Source organism: Myodes glareolus, chromosome 9 (genome assembly GCF_982192425.1).
Source record: "Myodes glareolus chromosome 9, mMyoGla1.1, whole genome shotgun sequence".
NCBI classification, from domain to species: domain Eukaryota; kingdom Metazoa; phylum Chordata; class Mammalia; order Rodentia; family Cricetidae; genus Myodes; species Myodes glareolus.
In genome coordinates, this window is record NC_142034.1 from 2712220 (window position 1) to 2731497 (window position 19278).

General features: G+C 51.4%; 1 protein-coding gene across 5 annotated transcripts in view; it reads right to left on the bottom strand.

Annotated features, from left to right (window-relative positions):
* Positions 1-19278, bottom strand: part of LOC146893374 (E3 ubiquitin-protein ligase RNF213-like) — an 86595-nt gene that overhangs the window by 57372 nt on the left and 9945 nt on the right. For 2 of the 5 annotated variants that reach the window (XM_087909668.1, XM_087909669.1), the window contains exons 3-17: positions 19098-19246; positions 13824-14351; positions 13556-13675; positions 12837-13009; positions 12196-12351; positions 11215-11426; positions 8893-9179; positions 8197-8456; positions 7068-7265; positions 5695-5917; positions 4707-4762; positions 3677-3830; positions 2423-2587; positions 1739-1828; positions 584-706 (exon numbers count right to left, since the gene is read on the bottom strand). In XM_087909668.1, the coding sequence (XP_087765794.1) occupies positions 584-706; positions 1739-1828; positions 2423-2587; positions 3677-3830; positions 4707-4762; positions 5695-5917; positions 7068-7265; positions 8197-8456; positions 8893-9179; positions 11215-11426; positions 12196-12351; positions 12837-13009; positions 13556-13675; positions 13824-14351; positions 19098-19246 (2894 nt within the window). Of the gene's footprint in view, positions 1-583; positions 707-1738; positions 1829-2422; positions 2588-3676; positions 3831-4706; positions 4763-5694; positions 5918-7067; positions 7266-8196; positions 8457-8892; positions 9180-11214; positions 11427-12195; positions 12352-12836; positions 13010-13555; positions 13676-13823; positions 14352-15781; positions 15911-19097; positions 19250-19278 lie in introns of all 5 variants that reach the window. The other 3 variants (XM_087909666.1, XM_087909667.1, XM_087909670.1) reach the window with 2 other exon arrangements.

Genomic DNA, 19278 nt, shown 5'->3' on the forward strand with positions numbered 1-19278 from the left:
GCTCAGGCCACTCAGCAGGGACAGTACAATCCTCCACATACAGAAAGCAGACCTTTACCTCAGAAGGGACTCGCTAGAGCTGAACCTGCAGAAGCGAGAGGAAGCAGGGCACTGAGTGTGCCTCTACCAAGCGCGATCCTTTTCTCAGTCTCTGTCAGAGCAGAGGAAGATGAACAGAAGCTAAAGCCCGCCAGCAGCAGTGCTCATGGGGTGACTGGGGCTCAGCCTGTGAGATGCTGAGGTCCTTACCATGTAACTCTGGCTGGACTGACTCACTACATAGATCAGGCTGGTCTCGAACTCAGAGACCCACCAGCTTCTGTAACCCTAGTACTGAGATTAAGGGTATGCGCCACCACACCTGGCCTAGGAACTGTGGCTTTGCATGGCATTTAACTGCCAGGAAACAGGAAGCCACGCTGCTTCTCAAGGAGTTGGATGAAAACTCTGGATCTCAGCACATGGCTCTGGACACAAAGGGAGTTGATTAGACCCTGTGGGGTCTCAGAACAAGCAGGCTTCCACAGCCTTTGGGAGGCCACATCAGAAAACCCCTGTGAGCCCACAGGGAAAGGCTAGTGACCTGGCAAGCAGAGCTCACGGCTTCAATGACACACTTCTCAAAGCTCCTGGCCACGCTGTCATGGAGTCCGCGATCCTGCCACTGACCGCTGCAGAAGACGGAGATCTGCAAACGGGGCTGCTCCTGCGGACAGAGAGAGGCGTGAGGGCTGTGTGTGCTCAAGGAGGGAGACGTGAGGCTGTGGGGTTCCTCACCACTACACGCCAGGGAAACACCAGGTGTCTTCACCACCCCGTGATTTGAGCTTCTCTGCACAGGCACTAAGCACGTCTGCAAGGACCACACTATCCAAGGAACTAATGAAAACAGATTCTGTAGCTAGACATGGTAGCTCATGCCTCTGGTCCCAGCACTAGAGAGCCCAAAGCAAGAGTATTGTTGGGAGCTTGGAACTGGCCTGGGACACAGAGTGAGAACCTGTCACAAATATTCAAAAATTAAAAAGCCTTTATTTCACTTTGCAAGAGGAAAAAAAAATCCCAACACTTGGGAGACAAAGACAGGGAGATCTCTGTTAAGAGCCAGCCTGGTGTACAGAGCAAGTTCTAGGATAGGGCCCAAAGCTATAGATAAATCCTGTCTTGAAAAAAACAAAAACAACAAAAACTCCACAAAAACAAAAAAACACACACACAGAGACCCAAAAAACACCAAAACAAAACACCAGCCCTGGAGCTTGTGAAAGCCAGACAGATAAGTTTTGAAAAGTAAGCCATTGTCCTCCCCTTCTGGTTCCCTAGGATCTATCTTAATTTCGGATGAAGCATTCCTATCATGTAAAGTTGGATTTCCATGTCAGCAGCCTTCATTCACACTAACGAGCATTTTTCTGTGCAGTTTTGTTTTTTCCCTTTTGATGCTGTTTCCATTACTGTCCAGTGCAGTGTCTGCATGTGAGCTTCCCCATATGTGGTCGGGGAACCCATAATGTGCCTGTTCTCTTACGGTCATCACACAAGAACTTCAACATTCTTCTGAAGTCAAAAGACAAAGACCAAGTCAGAACACATGTCCAGACTCATGGCTAACCCCCTGCCTCACCACCATTATCAGCCTTGTACTCAAGTGAACCACACATAACATTTGGGGATGTAGGGTGCCTGGTCTTCGCTATGTTCTTTCATCTCACAAAAAGAATGCCCCAGCCTCAGGTACCTGCTTGAGCCTTCCTTCCAAGTCTCCCAGCAGCGACCCCTTCCAGCCATACTTCCTGGGGAAGTCGATTTCCACCAGCTTTCGCCACAGCTGCACAATCAAAAAGTGACAACCTCAGCAAAGACTTAATGCCACAGCGTGGACAAATAAGGTGGACAAGCAGGTGCGGTGTTACAGATCTGTGGTCCTAGGTACTTGAGAAACTGAGGCAGGAGGGCTGTTGAAGGCCAGGAGTTCAGGGCTGGCCTGAACACCATAGGAAGACCTTGTCTCAAGAGCAGTAAGAAAGGGCGGACCATTATGGCAGTATGAAAGGCGAGGGCACCAAGCCTCAAGAATCGTGGGGCTCTCAGCTCTTCATGTCACTGGTAAACTGTGCTGGTGGTGAGTCGGCAACACGACCCACTTTGGCCCATGAAGTCACCACCACCCTCCCAGTCGTGTGACAACTTTGTTTGGAGAAAGGAGTCCCCTCATGTTTATCCTGGAAAGTTTCAAACAGACAAGAGAGTGTGAAGAACAGAAACATGGCCAGGGGTTGACGAGACCCTTCTGTACAGACGGAGCACAGCGGCCAGGCTTCAGGCCATGGTCACAGCTCTCGGGACGGTAGTGATGGCTCCCAGTCCCTTATGTCCATACCCATGTGCCGTTGGCAGCTTCACAGCTCCCCGGAAGGCTTACCGTCATCTCCTCAGGATAGGTAAAGCGGAGAGTGGCTGGACTGGTATAGAAGATGCTTTTTTTAAACACGCTGCGCAGCCAGTTTCTTGTGGTGCTCAGGGCCCCCTGGAAGATGCTTGTCAGCAAGTCTTCATTTTCTGTAGCAACCGGTCCCTCTGTGGCGCCCTGCGGGCACGCGAGAAACAGATTACAGAATCTGTGGTCACCATCGAGTCTGATGATCTGAGTTTGATCCCCAGAACCCACATGGGGGAAGGAGAGAACTGACTCTCAGTAGGTGTCCTGATTTCCACACCCATGCCCATGGTTCAGTCTCTGTGTCTCTGTCTGTTTCTCTCTCTCCATATTTGTGGTTATATAATTTTGAAAAGAAAAATCAAAGGGAATAACATTAAAATATGTATCTACACTGAGAGGTGGTGGCACGCATCTTTATCCTAACACTTAGGAGTCAGAGGCAGGTGAATCTCTGGGAGTTTGAGGCCAGTCTAGTTTACGGAGTGAATTCCAGGACAACAAGGGATACAGAAAGAAACCCATCTTAACCCACTCCCCCACACACACATGTTTAATAATCTATCAATAAAGTCAGAGTTCTGACTTGTGAAGAGAGAAACAGTTCATACACAGAAGGGCTCCAGCTCTTTCAAACTGAGGCTCATGAACCCAGTGGGTGAGGGACACCGAGCAGTGAGAGAATGGCCTCGTCTGCAGGAGGATGAGGGAAGGAAGCAGACAGAAAGGGTAACGATCAAAGACATGTACAAAGATCTGCAGTGGCAGGAACCAGACGTGGTCCCCTCCAGTGAGCACAGATGACAGGAGCCCAGAGAGCAGGAAGCCGATGAGTGTGCCTGTGCTCTTGGGCAGTCCCAGGCTGTCCTGTCTGCAGGAAAGCCCATGCCCTCCAATACTGCCTCCCAGGCTGTACTGTCTGCAGGAAAGCCCATGCCCTCCAATACTGTCTCCCAGGATGTACTGTCTGTAGGAAAGCCCAGGGTTGGTTCTCCAATACAGTCTCCTAGGCTGTACTGTCTGCAGGACGCCCAGTTCTCCAATACAGTCTCCCAGGCTGTTCTGTCTGCAGGAAGCCCAGTTCTCCAATACCATCTCCCAGGCTGTACTGTCTGCAGGAAAGCCTGGGGTTGGTTCTCCAATACTGTCTCTCAGGCTGTCCTGTCTGCAGGAAGCCCATGCCCTCCAGTACAGCATCACAGACTGTACTGTGAATACAGATGTGTGAATCTCACTTACCCCTGCGGGTTTGAGCTGAAGCATTTTACAGACAAGCGTGGCAGACAGGACAAGAACCTCATAGAATGTTCCATAGGGTGTGATGTTGCAGACAGTTTCGTGGAGGGTCAGACACTCGGGTAAGTAGGTCTGTAGCAGGGTCTCCCCAAGAATCCTATCCACAAAGAGAGGTGGAGAAATCATAAAATAGTTGACAAATGAGAAGGGGGGGGAATGTTTAAATTGAAAAAAAAATGTGAGGGGGTTTGTGCATGGAGTGAATAGAGATTTGACTGCCTAGCACCTGAGGCTCTGGGTTCAATCCTCAGTACTGCAAAAGGACAAAAGGAGGAACTGGAGAGGAAACTCAGCAGTCAAGTCAGAACACTCGCTACACTGTCGGAGGACCTGGGGGATGGACCCAGCACCACACATTCCTGGGGCTGCAGCTCATGGCAGTTCCAGACTAAAGGAAACGCAGAAGCAGAGCTGACCACCAGGGCTCCTCTCTCTCCAGTTCCTGATTTCATATGCAATGTCAGCCCTGCTTGATACTCCTGCTCCCCATCTTCCCCTGTGCCCCACCCCCAGTATGGACTGGGCCCCCCCCCCCCGACAGTATGGACTGTGCTCCCGGATAGTAAGGACTGGGCTCCCTGACAGTAAGGACTATGCTCCCCAACAGTATGGACTGTGCTCCCCGACAGTAAGGACCGTGCCTCACACTGAGTCACAACAGACCTTTCTCCAGCAGCCTTTGTCAGGCGCTTGTCATAGCCAGGGGAACAGTAATACGTTTGATTTGTCTTCTGATCTGATTTGCTAAAGGCAGGAACGGATGTAACAGGTACAGTGAAGGGACAGAGCAAGGGACCATGGGTAAAATCTCAGCCCTGAAGCTGGACAAGGCATCTAATAGCATGGAAAACATGGCTTAGTTTCCACCTTCCCATGGCGACAGCACGTGTGGGAAGCTGAGGCCAGCGGGGGCAGCCACCATGCCACCCAGAGCTGTGTGGAAGCCAAGGCTGCCCTTGGCCTTCCTACTTACGTGGTCTCATAAATGTCCACAAGGTGAATCAGCATTGTAAAAATCTGCTTGATATCCTAGGACAGTGGAGAGAAGGAGGTGTGAGCCAAGAAACGCCTGTGTGCACACGAGCACTGGTGAAGAGAAGGTGGGTGTGAGCATGCTGTGAGTGAGCCAAGAAACGGCTGTGTGCACATGTTCACTGGCTTCGTCTTTCCTTCCATCAACACAGCTGCACTTAGGAAGAATAGCTTCCCATGAGTAAATTCACGGCACAGAATTCCCGCTTGCTGTCTTCTGAGCATGCCCACATGCGCACATGTGTGGAGACTGTGCTCTTATCGGGAACTGTCCACCCTGTTTTGAGGCAGTGTCTCTCATTGGCTTGGAGATCACAATTGAGCTAGGCTGCCTAGTAAGGATCTGCCCATCTCCACTCCCCCTGTGGAGTAAAGGGCAGGCCACAGTGCCCTGCATTTCCTGGTGGCTCCGGGGATTGAACTCAGATCCTCAAGCTTGTATGGCAAGCACTTTACCAAATGAACATCTTCCCAGTCCAACATACACAATTCTCTATATCTAAAGCCGTGTAGGAAGGATGGACGACAGCAGCTATGGGACAAGCTCACACCCTAACTGCCTTGTAGCTCTGCCCAGCACAACTGTTTAAAACACTTAAAATAGAACTTAGGAAAGCTATTGGCTTTCCCAAGTCCTATTTATTGAAATAGAGTAGACACAGGTAAATCAGCCTATGTCTTTATAGGAAATGTCACCACATCTGTCTAAAAAAAACTCATCACTTCTGGTTAGATAAACCTCCCCACCTCTAGATAAATCCCTCTCTTACTTTCAGTCCTTCCCCACCCCCTCACTGCTCATGGCCCTGGGGGTGAGACCCAGGCACCACCCATGAAGTGAGCCCTCTCCCACAGGCCACTCCCAGTACTATAGCAGCTAACCCCTTCTTGCTCAGACACCACTTGCTGGTCTGGTCCCCACAACACACCTCTAGATTTTGGTGGGAGATCCTCCCCAGCCCTCGAAGCCGGTATGAAACCCCTTGAAAACAATCCAGGACGCGGGCAGGCACGCGACTCAAGTATTCTGTCGAGTTTTCCAAGTAAGAAGTCAAGCTTCCCAGCGGGACCAGGCTGAACCAGGAGCGGAAGAGGAAGTCGTCCACCTGCAGCAGCGCCATCTTAGACTGCATGAACTGGAGAACCCGGCTCCTGAGGAGACAGTACAGGTGCGGGGAGGCTGCAGCGGTCAGAACTGACGTGGAGGGGACAGAAGCAGGAGCTGCAGCAGTCCGATTTCAGGTTTGTGGTCGCCCAGGGGAAACAAAAGTCGGTCAGGAATAGAATGGCAGCGAGGGCAGGGTGGGATTGCAAGGGCGGGGTGGCTGCTGGACTTCTCCCTCCAGACCCGAGGGGCTCCCCTTCATCCCACACTGAGAGCAGTGGCAGAGCTAGGTGGAGTTGAAAATTTTGTGGGTTCCCTCTCCAATATGGGGGAAAGGGAGGGAATGAGAGGAAAGGAGATGGAGAAGAGGAAATAGGGGAAGAAGAAGAGCGAGGAAGGGGGGAAGGAGGAGAGGGAAGAAGAGGGAGGAAGGGGGGAAGGAGGAGAGGGAAGAAGAGGGAGGAAGGGGGGAAGGAGGAGAGGGAGAAAGGGGGAAAGGAGAGGGAGGAAGGGGGGAAGGAGAGGGAGGAAGGGGGAAAGGAGGAGAGGGAGGAAGAGGGAAGGAAGACAGGGAGGAAGTGGGAAAGAGAGGGAGGAAGTGGGGAAAGGAGGGAAAAGAAAGAAAAAAGGAAAAGTATAGATTTCACGCCTAGAATTTAAGTTTTCTACAGAATTTCTGGTAAGGTTCTCTTATCAGAGGGGAGGTCCTGTGTGGAAATACGTTCCCAGTATTGGTCTACTTAGGCTGGCAGCAGAGCCTTCTCTCCAGCAGCGCTGTCTGTTGAGTTACCTGGGCTTGGTGAGGACGGGTAGATGGCTTGTGTAAAATGCTTCATGTGTACATGAGGACCTGAGTTCAGACACATGCAAAAGACACATAGTACCAGCATGTGTGACCCCAGCGGTCCTGTGAGGAGATGGGATGTTGAGACCAGACAGGAAAATAACCCAAAATTAATGTGCCGGTCATCTGGGCATACATAGTCAGGAAAGAAGAGCAGAGACCCGGAAGGAAGGACGCGGACTGGAGTTGCCCTCTGAGCTACACACGAAATAAGTAGGCAGAGAACAGAGTCCCGGAGATAGAAGCCCCTACTAAATGAAAAGCAGAAATGATTCCAACAGGGGACCGGCTGCCCTAAAGTCAGCCACCTGAGGGTCTGGAATTGGCATTGTAAGTGCAGCTATTCGACTCACTGAGTGGGTGCCTTCTCCCGAAACTGTGCGAAAGGAATTCCTCCGAGGCCTGCCCAGGTGTCCTCGGGCTGGCTCTTAGAGTCCCTCCTGGGTAGGGACAGCTGTATGCAGCAGTGCAGGATGGGTAAGGTGCCCAGCCAGCGGTCCATGCCCTCGTCTATGCACCTGCGGCACAGGTTTACCAAGTACGCACGCCATCTAGAAGAGAAAGGAGGCGTCAGTGAGGGGAAGGTGGCCCAGTGGTCTATGACTACCGTCTGTAGGGAACTCTGCATGGCTGGACAGGATCCACACCAGGAAATCGGTCATAAGAAAGATATGGAATCCCAGCCCCACCTTGCGGACCCTCACAAATCCCCACAGCAGATTCCTGCCAGAGTCATCTCCATCTACACCACACAGCTGAGGAGTATCTTCACAAACTGTGAATCAATCACCTGGGTGTCTAAAACATCAAGCCAAAAAGCCACTGCCCAGGAAGAGCTGCTCAGAAGTCTACATCACACTAGCCACAAGGCAAGGTCACTGGGTGCAAAGAGGTCGCCTCCAAACTCACTGTAACCCTATAGTGAGAACACGCTTTCTAATCTGTGTGGCACAGGCAGAGTTGGAGGGAACACATCCCTGGGGCGTCCACAGATGCTGAGACACGTGCGCAGAAGCAATCTGTGTGCTCCTTTACTGCAAGATGCCCAGTTTGGCTTCAAATTTATGGACTCATAGGATTCTCCCACATTGGCCTGCCAAACACCAGGGATCACAGACATGCACCTCGACCCTCAGCTCCATGAGCAGGTGTGGGGCTCATGCCCAAAATCCAGCACTCGGCAAGCTGAGGGCAGAAATCTCATGAGTCTGGGCAGCCTGGGCTACATAGTGAAACTGTCATAAAGCAAACAAACACAAAACAGAAATGGTGCAGAGGCTGGAGAGATGCTCCGTGGTTGAGAGCACTGCTGCTCCTAGAGAGCCCAGGTTGTGTCCGGTGTCCACAAGTTGGCTCACACCTGTCTGCAACACCTTCTGACCTCCACAGGCGCCAGGCATGCACATGGTGCACAAACATATGTGCATGTAAAACACCCGCACACATAAAATAGAAAATAAAGAAGAAATGAAGGGGAAATACTTTTGAGGTTTGCTGAGGATGGGGCTCAGGTCACTGTGAAGAGCTTCTGCCGAGCCAGCGCTCGGAGTGAGGAGGAAGCACAGCGCGTCCAGGTCATTTTTAGGGACAACAAAGTCAACTGCTTCCGCCATGAAAAGGACGGTCAGGCCCAACTTCAGTCCACTCCTGACAGGGCAGTCGGCAGGCAGAGAGTCCCCGCTCTTCCCTTCCAGGAAAGGTGCCATCCGGGTTTTCACATGCTCCCACAGGTGCGCCCTCACCTGGTCCCGGGAAGGAAAGACGTGTGAGCTCTGCAGGGGACATTCAGCAGCTAGGCACTGTGCCAGGGACCGGGTCACCAGTGCCAGGGACCGGGTCACCAGTGCCAGGGAGGGCTTCACTTGCCTCTCTCCCGGGCTTCACCACTGAAGGACACGGATGCTCAGTCTCCAGCCCTACAGGGTGGAGGTACAGGAGGGGGCATCCTAGGGACAGCCACACCAGTGCAGGGTGTAAGGAGGAGCCCAGCCCTTCTGGGAGAGCACAGGACCATGCTGAGGGTGGGGCGCAGTGGAACCCCATGAGGTGAATGGCATGAGGTCCTCCCGTTTCCATCTGTACTTGGCCCACTCAGTCCAGGGGTCACCTAGCCTCTAGCTGGTCAAGGGACACTGCCTGCCTTCTCCAGAGCTGCTGGTGACAGTGGGGAATGGGTACCTCTTTCTCTTCATATTGCAGACTGGACCATGGCCGCCTAGCCCGCCCTTCATGGACCATAGGCACTCGGACCACGGAGAAAAACTGCAGGAACTGGGTCATGAAGCTCTGCAGGTTGATGGCACTCCAGGGCTGGAGGACACTGAAGATGCGGTCCAGCATGACTGCAGCGGCATCCTTCTTCCCTCTCACCAGATCCTTTCTCGAGCCAGCAATGAAGGAATCTAAAATTCTCTGGATCTTCCCAGGAGGCTTCATGCAGATGATGTCGTCATACTGATGCCAGTCTGCGGGGACAAAAGAACCCATGTGGGTGAGCTCCAGATCCCAGAGGCCTGGCCTCCCTAGAAGGCAGAAATGCCGGGGGAGCAGCCCGAGGCAGGAAGGAAGGAAAGCCCAGGTGATCAGCCCACTCTATCAGCTAGCACAGGGTGCAACTGTGCAGCCCACGGTCAGTAATGTGCAGCCGGGGCTGGTAGCATGCTGCTGGCGTGTATAACGCCTCGGGATGTAGATCACAGGGAGAGTGCTAGCTTAGCATGTATAAAGCTCTGGGTTTAGACACCATAAGAAACTTCCTCCGAGGCCCTGAGAGGACAAAGGGAAGTTGACTTCTGTGGTCCTTGTCCAAAGTGAACTTGGCAAAGCCAATCGAGGTCTGAGCCAGCGCCTCAAAAGAGCCGAGGTCGAGGTTTCTGGGGACCTAACGCTTCTTGGTTATCAATCCTAAGGCATCTGTGTCTGAGGAATATCGTGTTCTCATTGCCTAATTTAGCTCTAATGACCTTCGTCTTTTTCCCTCTACAAATACTATATGGGTACTCACACATACACATAAAATAAAAAGTAAATCTGTCTTTAAAATTTTTAAAGACCACCATGGGTAACAAGTCAAATCCTGTCCTTAAAAAAATGATGGGAAAGGCAGGTGGTAGTGACGCAGGCCTTCATTCCCAGCACTCGGGACTGGCAGATCTCAGTGAGTTCGAGGCCAGCCTGGTCTACAAAGAGAGTTCCAGAACAGGCAGGACTGTTACACACAGAAACCCTGTCTCCAAAACAAAACAACAGCAACAAAATAATCACGGGAGCTGTGGGGACAGTTGAGTTGATGAAGGCCCTGCTGACACAGGTGAGAAAGTTGTCCTCTGACCTCCGCAAGCACACCATGACATGTGCACATGTACACACGCGCGCGCGCACACACACACACACATACACACACATGTACACTCACACACGCACACATGATGCAGAGCAATAGCACAAGCGCATGCAAACAGTGAGTATGTAAAATTGGTCAAGACAACCTATCAGAGGACCAAAAGCACAGTTAACTAATGACATGCGCTCCTAGCCAATAATAACACACCGGGAGTGACTGTCAGTTTGAAAAGGACCAACCAGAACCATTCCTGCCGCAGCTTAATTTCCCTAACTCCATAAAAGCCCCCAACTTTTTTTTTTTAACAATAAATAACTTCTGCATTGTAGTCTCTTGGAGTCTGTGTTGTGGCCTTCATGTCCTCCCACCCCTGCTGCAAAACAGGGATCACACAAAGGGAGTAGCAACAAGCCAGCAAAAACTACACACACAATTTGAACATGCATACAAATCAATGTAATGAAATGCTTTTAAAATTGTGTCAATGCTGAGAGCCTGAATTCCATCCTCAGTAACAGGAAAAAATCAAGTCCACACTGAGCAAAGGCAGGAGGACGGTCTGAAGAGACTCGGCAGGGATCCACCTGCCTCTCCCAGGTCTGGAGCTGCTTCAGCAGCTCCACCACACACAGAGGAAAGGAACCCTTTCAGGACTCTGCCTCTGACAGAGGGACAAGAGGTGACTGTGGCAAGTGCCTGGGCAGGTCCTCAACAGTTCTGTGGCCCTTCCTTGGAAGGATATGTTATCCCAGTACATGGGAAGTGTGAGCCCAGGAAGACAAGGCCAGTGAATAGCAGAACACAGGGGACCAGGGTGCCCTTCCAAATGCTCCAGCCAAATGGAGTTACATAAGCAGCATACAGGAATGAAGACAGATGGTGAACATGGAGAAGACTCCAAATGTCACTGACAAAGCCAGACCTCCACCCCTCCTGCCCCACCCTCAGTCTCTCTCCATCCCAGCCAGACCTTGATACAGCTCCTTCCATCCAGCTCCTTGATGGGAGACTTTCCCAGGTCTCTTCACACAGTAAAGGGTTAAGTCAACCCCACTCCCAAAGGCAGCTTTACTCAGCGTCAAGGCAAAGGCGGGCAGTGCCAACCAGAGGACCCAAAGACCCAGGAGCTGACCCACTCAGGCCCCGTGATGGCTTACCTCCAGTGCCCAAGTGGGCAGAATCCACCAACAGACTGCGGTTCACATGCTCGCCTTTCTTCTTTGACTCCTCATAGATAAATTCGTAGTCTACGGCATCCTTGCTACTGCCATCACGGTGAATGACATACTTATAAGGGATGGGTTTATTCAGGCTCTGTTTGGGAATGACCATGCTGCCCTCGACGAGAGACCCGAGCTCACGAAGGTCTCTGTGGAGAAACATAATATGTCATTTACCAGAGGACACATGTCGTGAAGCCCAGCCCCAGGCTACAGTGCTTTTACCACAGGACATGATTTCCTGCCAGAACCCAGAGAAGGGACCCACACTAAGGTGGGAGGGGGCAATGCATGCTGGAGAATGTGTCTGAAACATTCATTCAGTCTCAGCAGTGGTAGTTCACACCTTTAATTCTAGCTTTCATGAGGCAGAGGCCAGCTGATCTGTGAGTTCGAAGCCAACCCGGTCTACAAAGAGAGTTCCAGGACAGCCAGTGCTACACAGAGAAACCCTGTCTCAAAAACCAAATAAAAAGGCTGGAGAGATGGCTCAGAGATTAAAAGCACTGGCTGCTCTTCCAGAGGTCCTGAGTTCAGTTCCCAGCAATCACATGGTGACTCACAGCCATCTGTAATGAGATCTCGTAGTCCCTTCTGGCCTGAAGGCAGACATTCATACAGAACACTGAATATGTTAAAATAAATAAAACTAATAAACAACAACAACAACAAAAAACCCCCCAAAAAAAACCTCACTAATTTTCCACCAATTGTGGTAGGAGACAGGAGGATTACTGTGAGTTTCAAGTCAGTCAGGATTACAAAGTGAGACCCTATTTCAGACAAACCAAAACAGGAGAAGAAAAAGGAAAAAAAAGCAATGGAAGAAAAGGAAGAAGAGAGTGTGCCCAACTGCTTTGGTCACATGACTACTGAAGAGGACAGCACCCCCAACCCCAAAACACCCCACATACTCACTTGGTGTAGTTCATCTCGCAAGCATCAGACCAGGGTTCCTTCCCGAGCTCTGCTCCCCCTCTGACACACACTCTGTGCTTGTCAGGGTTGAATGAGAAGTCACGGGAGACAATGGCGTGGAAGTACACAGTGACTCCATCCTCTGGGCTAAGTGTTCTGGGAAGAGAGAGAAGGAAACACCAGCTGCGGGGTGTGTGCACACATGCAGGAATAAGCACACATGCACAAGAGCACATACACGCACACACACCAGGCTTATTTCTCTGATGTATGTCGACACCCCTAAGTACCAGGCATTCAGACTCAGACACAGCGCCCCCAGCAGGCTGCTGCTTCTCCCCAGCTAGTAAGGAGCACATCCAGCTCCAACATGCTAGTGATCATGGGGGTGGGGTGGGTTAGGAGTCTGGACAGTGATGGCTTCATCCAGGAGAGCTCCTTAGGGTCACATTGACTGTGAGGTACCCAGGGACCAACAGGAAAGAGGTTTGGGACTGGTGTCCCAGGTGGGCCCACCCAGGGCTGTCCTCCCAAAGATGAATGTGCCAAAGGCACTGAGAAGAGATGCAGGCTGGGCATGACAGGAGCTGCAAGGCTCTGGCAGAGCTGTAACACAGGCGCTGCAGGAGGCCACGTCCCACCTCACTGTAGCCTCTGGTGCGGCAGCCTTCTGGTTTCTCTGCTCCTTTTGGTTTTTCAAAGCAGCTGCATCATTTTTGTTCTCTTTTGACTTCTTCTGATCTTCTGGCTGAGTGTTCGCAATCTCACCCGTGTTCCTCCCAGTCTCAGCCAACTTGCCTTTCAGTTTGGCTTCCTGGAGCAAACAATTAAATCCCAGTGGTTAAGACACGTCTCACAGCAGCCGGGGCCACAGCCGTCCTGGCTCAGAACTGGGCAGTCTTCTGGTCGGCTTCCCATGGCCTGCAGGAGCCCCTCTTCAACCTTGGCCACAGCCTCTCTATCTCTCACCAACTTCCCTTTTCTCTGAGAACAGGCTCACCACGTTCTACCTTAGGGCCTGGGCTCATGCCATTCCCCATCAGGGCACTTTCCGTGTCTGTGGCTAAACCCTCACTCCTGGATTCTATTCTGACAGCACCTCCTCGGGTCTCACCCAGCCACCCAAGAGGAGGGACGCACCTCCTCTCAGGACCCTTATCAGACCCTTTGTTTCCTCAGGGAACTTTCTCCTTTCCGCCTCTGTCTAGCATAGTTCCATGGAGACTGGCTCTGCCTCCCAGATGACATCGCCATAAACACTGGGCAGCTCATCGAGAGATGACGGGCTGAGGAAGGACCACCAGGGCAGACAGACAGGAGCCCCGCATACTGGACACCTCTTGGCAAGTCAAGTCTCTACCTGGTGTTGGTGCTTGGCGGCAGCAGAACTCACAGCGGATGGTTTCTGTTTCTGACCATTGTCTCTTTTTTCTTTCCCATCCTTCTCTGGATTGGCTGCCTCACCTGTAGCATCAATTGGCTGGAAGAAACGGATCACCCAAACTCTAAGTCATAGTGATAAAATGAACACTGACTCTGTGGCTTCAGTCAGTACCAGCCACAAGGTGAGTAACTCAGAGGGGAGCCCTGCCCTGCCCACTCCCACACCACCACGCCCAGCGGCTCACCTCTGAGGTGGCCAGCACTGCAGTCACAGGCCCTTTTTCCTTGTGTTCAGACTTCTGTCCCTTAGATTCAGGCAATGGGGTCCTCTGGACAGCATCAGTAACCTTAGCGGGGCCTTTGCAGGCAGAAGGGGCCGGACCACAGGGCCCCTCTTGAGGCAGGTCCTTGTCCACTGAAGCTTTAGAAGTGCTGAGGCCCTTAACTTCTGTGTGGTTACTGGGATCAGGGCTCTTCTGGGCCCCACCTCCGATGCCACTGTCTGTGCCTGTCCCACTGTGACCCTGCAGAGGGAGGCTGCTGCCTGAGGCATGCACACAGCCATTCTCCATTGGCATAGTCACCGTGTGCCCTGACTGGCCCGGCTGGCTACCCACACCAGCCTGCTGAACTTGGTTCTGGGCCAAGGCTGAGTCCTGGGATCCAAGGCTTGAAGGCATATCCAGACTCCAGAGGCCAGAAGACGTGGAAGACAAGGAACCTGCCTCTGAGGAAGTGGTCCTCTGGTTTCTCTTCCTCTTCTTCTTTTTACTCTAAACAGAGAGATGTTTGTTTACCCTTAGACTCCATACCCCCAGCACTTCCCTCCAGGTTTCTGTCCAAAACCTCAAGCAAGTGGAGCTGGCTGTCCAAACCACACCTTAGATCTATCACACCAACACCTTCTTTGTTTTATTATTTTGTCTATGAGAATTCTGCCTACATGTGTGCTGGTGTCAGAGAAGGAGGTGAGCCTACACATGGGTGTTGGCAATCGAACACGGGTCCTTTGCAAGAACAAGTGCTCTTAACCATCTTTAGCTTGATCAGATACTAACTGAACAAAGGGAGGGGATAGAGCCAAGAAGCAAGTGCCAGGCAGGGCCACACACTTCCTTCTGCCAAAGCCTGAGCCTCCCTTGGACTCACTTCTGATAGGATACACCTGGGGACCCTGTTAGACATTAGCAACATTCACAGGCTCTCCACACATGACAGCTTGGCATCACATGGCACAAAATGGCAGTGAGTTTAAGGACGAGAGTGAGAAGCAGCGATTCCCTGGCTAACCCAGTTACCAGGTTAACCTCGGTAACTTAGCCAGAACCTGAGGAGTTTTGCTTGTCAGGACCCCAGGTTCAGGATGTGAAGCCCCGGAAGGTTGATGGAGACCCTGCATCAGGTGACTCAGGACGCCTTGAACCCCGATAAGAGACAAGAGCTGAACATAGACCAGCTGGACAGTGAATTACACTAGCTGATGTCAAAGGTCAGGCTCCCAAACCATCACAGTTCATGAGGTTTGAAACCTTTTTTTTTCTTTCTGTAGAGGCCACCATAAGAAGCATCCACTCATTCCCTGAACAGTGCAGGACACGTAGGCCTGTGGAGGCCATAACACGAGGGACAGGTCCAGGGTGGTTAATCACAAATATTGGGAGACTAAGAGGCATCCAACACCTGAAGTCGCAGACAGAGCCACACATAGACCCTTTGTCCTGAGCATCTGGATCAAATCTCACCCCAGGACACCAGTGATGTGAGCAACCAAGTCCCTTCAGCCAGTTCCAGCTGGCTACTCAGTGGTTTGTAACCAAAAAATTTCCAAAGGTTCAAATGGTCAAATAAACATTATGTGGTCTCTTTACCTAAGTCCCATTCTGCTGATGACACAAATGTCAGACACAAATATCAGACTCCTACAGACAAACATGGTACAGGAGGCCCCTCGTGGCATCTGGTTCCTGATTTCAGACACCTTAGCCCAGAACTGCCCCCTCCCAGATCTGAGCCCAAGCTATGACCTTGCCCGGTCAACATCTCCAGTCTTGGCAGTTACATCCTAAGTAAGTCTGCACTGCCGCACCCAGGGGCGGCTCAGCTCCTCAGCAGTCCTCAGCTATCTGAGCCAGTCACTTGGAGTGTGGCATCCAAATGCTGGGGGGCATGGGGGTGTGATTGAATAACTGTGCTCTCAAGCTACCTGCTCAGCATCCACGATCTCAAGCCCGGCTGTTTCCTTCTTCTTCCTCTTTCTGGGAGAGCACTGAGAACCTTCTGGGCCACCAGCTGTGTCCCCTGAAGCATCTACAAAGACCACTGGGTCCACTTCCTGTTGAGACACGACCCTTCTCATACAAGGGAGGGTTACCTCCTGCTCTGCTCCTGCAAGATCCAAAGGAGCTTCCACCTCAGAAAAAGCCCAAGAAGGCCACTTCCTTACAGGGACCAACTCAGCTCTCCAGCATCTTTGAGAGTCTGGCACCAATGGCGGAAGGTGCAGGGAGACTAAGGAAGGGCTCTGAGGGTGTTCAGAACAAGTCTGTGTGGTGAACTGATGGGCAGGTACACCAGTGTCCAGTGTAAACAAGCTTGGGGCCTGGTCCCAAGGGCTTTCGTCTGCTTCAGATGGAATACTTCAGGGATACTAGACAGGTAGGTCACCAAAGAAAGACCCAAGCTAGATCTCCAGAGCCTGGCCTCTCAGAAGACACACAGATGGAGTACCCCCGCCCCCTGCAGTCAGCTCCCACTACCTCACATCGAGCAGCCTGGGAGGAAGAACTAGGAGGGCTGTTCCACACAACGCACCTGGCACCTGGCACCTTCCCTTCATGCAAGATGTACAAACCCCCTAGCCCGAGAGGAAGCGAAAAGTTAGCAATGAGCACCCTGTTATTTAGCACAAAGAAGCTACCCACAGAAAAGACAGAAGCAGGTTGCCAAAAGATTTCCCTTGCCGATATTAAATCTCTCCACCACCGATGTAGCACACCAAACCAAGCTGAATTAAGAATTAAAAGTCCACTGGGTGGTGGTGGTGCACGCCTTTAATCCCAGTCCTCGGGAGGCAAAGACAGATGGATCTCTGTGAGTCTGAGGCCAGCCTGGTCTACAGAGCAAGTTCCAGGACAGGCTTCAAAGCTACACAGGGAGACCCTGTCTTGAACCACCCTCCCCCACCCTCACCCCCCAAATAGAATTAAAATTCCAGATTTTTTAATGAGTACAATGTTCCTGAATGGTCCTCTGACTGAGAAGACAGGGAGAAGAAACCAGGAAAATCACAATGCAGCAGTTTAAATTCCCTGCAGCCATGATCTTGAGCATCTCTCCAGGAGGAGCTTTCTGAGACTGGGCAGAGTTGGGGGGGGGGCAGGGCAGGTGGAGCACCTCCTGCCACCCACTGGCTCCATTACCCACGAAGATCTGCCCGCCCCCAGCATGGAAAGATCACTCCATCTCTGCTGGTACCTGCCTCAGTGCCCAGTGCTGAAGCATCACAGGACTTCGGAAGCATCACATGCACTGACAGCCACTCTTTAAAATGCACTAGCAGATGAAGGACCACGGGTTGTAGGAACACACACAAAAAGCCCCACAAACCTTTCACCAGCCGACCCCACTAGCAACTACGTACGCGTTTTCCACCCGGTCCATACATTGCAGGCATTTGTGTTAGCATTAGTGCTTTTTTTTTTCCTTTAAGATTTGTTTGCTTTCTATTGTGCATATCCCTCTCTGTGTGGGGGATGCGTGCAGGTGACTGCAGAGGCCAGAAGAGGGCGACAAATCCCTTGGAGCTGGAGTTCCAAGTGGTTGTGAGCTGGTGGATGTAGGTGATGGGTCCTTGGGAAGAACAGCAAGTGCTCTTAACTGCTAAGCAGATTCTTCTCTCCAGCCCCCAGTCCATTTTAGAGTGACCAATTCTGTGAGATTCAGCAGTCATGGTGCCATTGGTCACCACCTCTCTCTAATAGGTTCCCGCTCTCATCAGCTGAAAGGTGCAGCTCCGACCAGATCATGCCCCTCCTCTTACCTAGTCAGAGGCAACACCAACCCCTCTTCCTGAGAGGCACCTACTTCATAGTTGGTATCCGGGAACCATCCACTGGAGTGTTGCTAATGCACAGTCTGTGGTGCTGGTTCGAATCCAGGTTCTTGTGCATACTGGATGCACTCTGCCCTACGCTGCACCTCCAGCACAGGGATTCTCTAGAACAGCTTCACTGTTCTCTCATTTTGTATAGCCCAGCCTATTGTCTTTGCGACTCTGTGCTTTCTGGGTAGAAACTGCGTGTTACACAACGAAGAATCCCTCGTGTGTGGGCGGCTGCTCTTGGACCGCTTCAACATTCTCTCTGGGAGTCTGGTTTTTGTTGGTTTTACATTTTAATTTATTATGATTATTGTTATTTTTACTATTATTTTATGCACTGGGGTGTTTTTTACTGCATGCATGCATGTATGTGCGCTACATGTATGCCTTGTACCCATGGAGGCCAGAAGAGGTATCCAATTCCATAGAACTAGAGTTACAGACAATTGTGAGCCACCATGTGGGTGCTGGGATTTGAACCTGGGTCCTATGGAAGAGCAGCCATTGCACTTAATGGCTGAGCCGTCTCTCCAGTCACACTGATTTCTTTGTTTTGTTTTGTTTTGTTGAGACAGGACCTCACTTTGTAGCTCCTGGAACTGGCCCTGTTGACCTGGCTGGCCTTGAACTCAGAGATATGCCTGTCTCTGCCTCTCTAGTGCAGGCATAAAAGGTGTGCAGTCACACACAGTTTAAGATTGAGATTTTTAAAACAAATTTCCCAAGTTTTTGACAAATGATTCCTTCAGCTACTTTGTTTCTTCTAATTCTGAAATACAAACTAACTGTCCCTTTGGCTTGGTTTGATGTTGATACAAAGTCTTACTCTGTTACTATGTAGTTGGGGCTGATCTGGAACTCAGCATCCCGTCTCTTTCCAAACTCTGGAATGACAGGATGACAGGCATCAGGACACCCAGCTGCTTGCTATAGGCACCTGGTTAGGAGGAGGTTGAGACAGAGTCTCACAGTGGACCAGGCTGGCAAGACTGGCCTTGAACGCTCCATCTCCCTGCCTCTGCCTTCTGAGAGTTGAGCTCACAGATAAGTGCCACCGCCACACCCAGGCCACGGTTTTCCCAGGCTGCACTTCCTGTGTGCTGTCATACTGAGGCTTTCTAGTTATTATAAGACTTATTCTGATGACAGATAGACAGCCTTTGGTTTGGACTTCTTCCTTTCCCTGTGAGATCACACATCTATTTTTCTGAGTGTTTTCACACTTTAGAGTCTAGGGTTTACTCCTGTGTCTTCTCCTCTGTTCTCTGATAAGATCGGAACTCACTGGTTCTTTTGTTTAGTGACTGAGAGGTGAACAATCCCAGGAACCAAGGAGATCACATCAGGAAACAGCTTGAGGCAGAACAGAGGGTGCGAGAAGCATGTAGGCAGGCAAAGTAGGTGTGGCTGTCTCGCTCACCATTTGGATGGTCCAGGAGGCATCAGACTCCTCTGGGTTCTCCAGCTCCTTGCTGGAGCCTGGGGACTCCTCCTCTTTCCGCTCTTCCCCCTGCTCAGTCTTCCCCTCTGAAGCTGATGCCACCACAAAGACTTCATTGTTCGCTGAATCTGCTGGGGCAAGTGAAGGTATGATCACACCA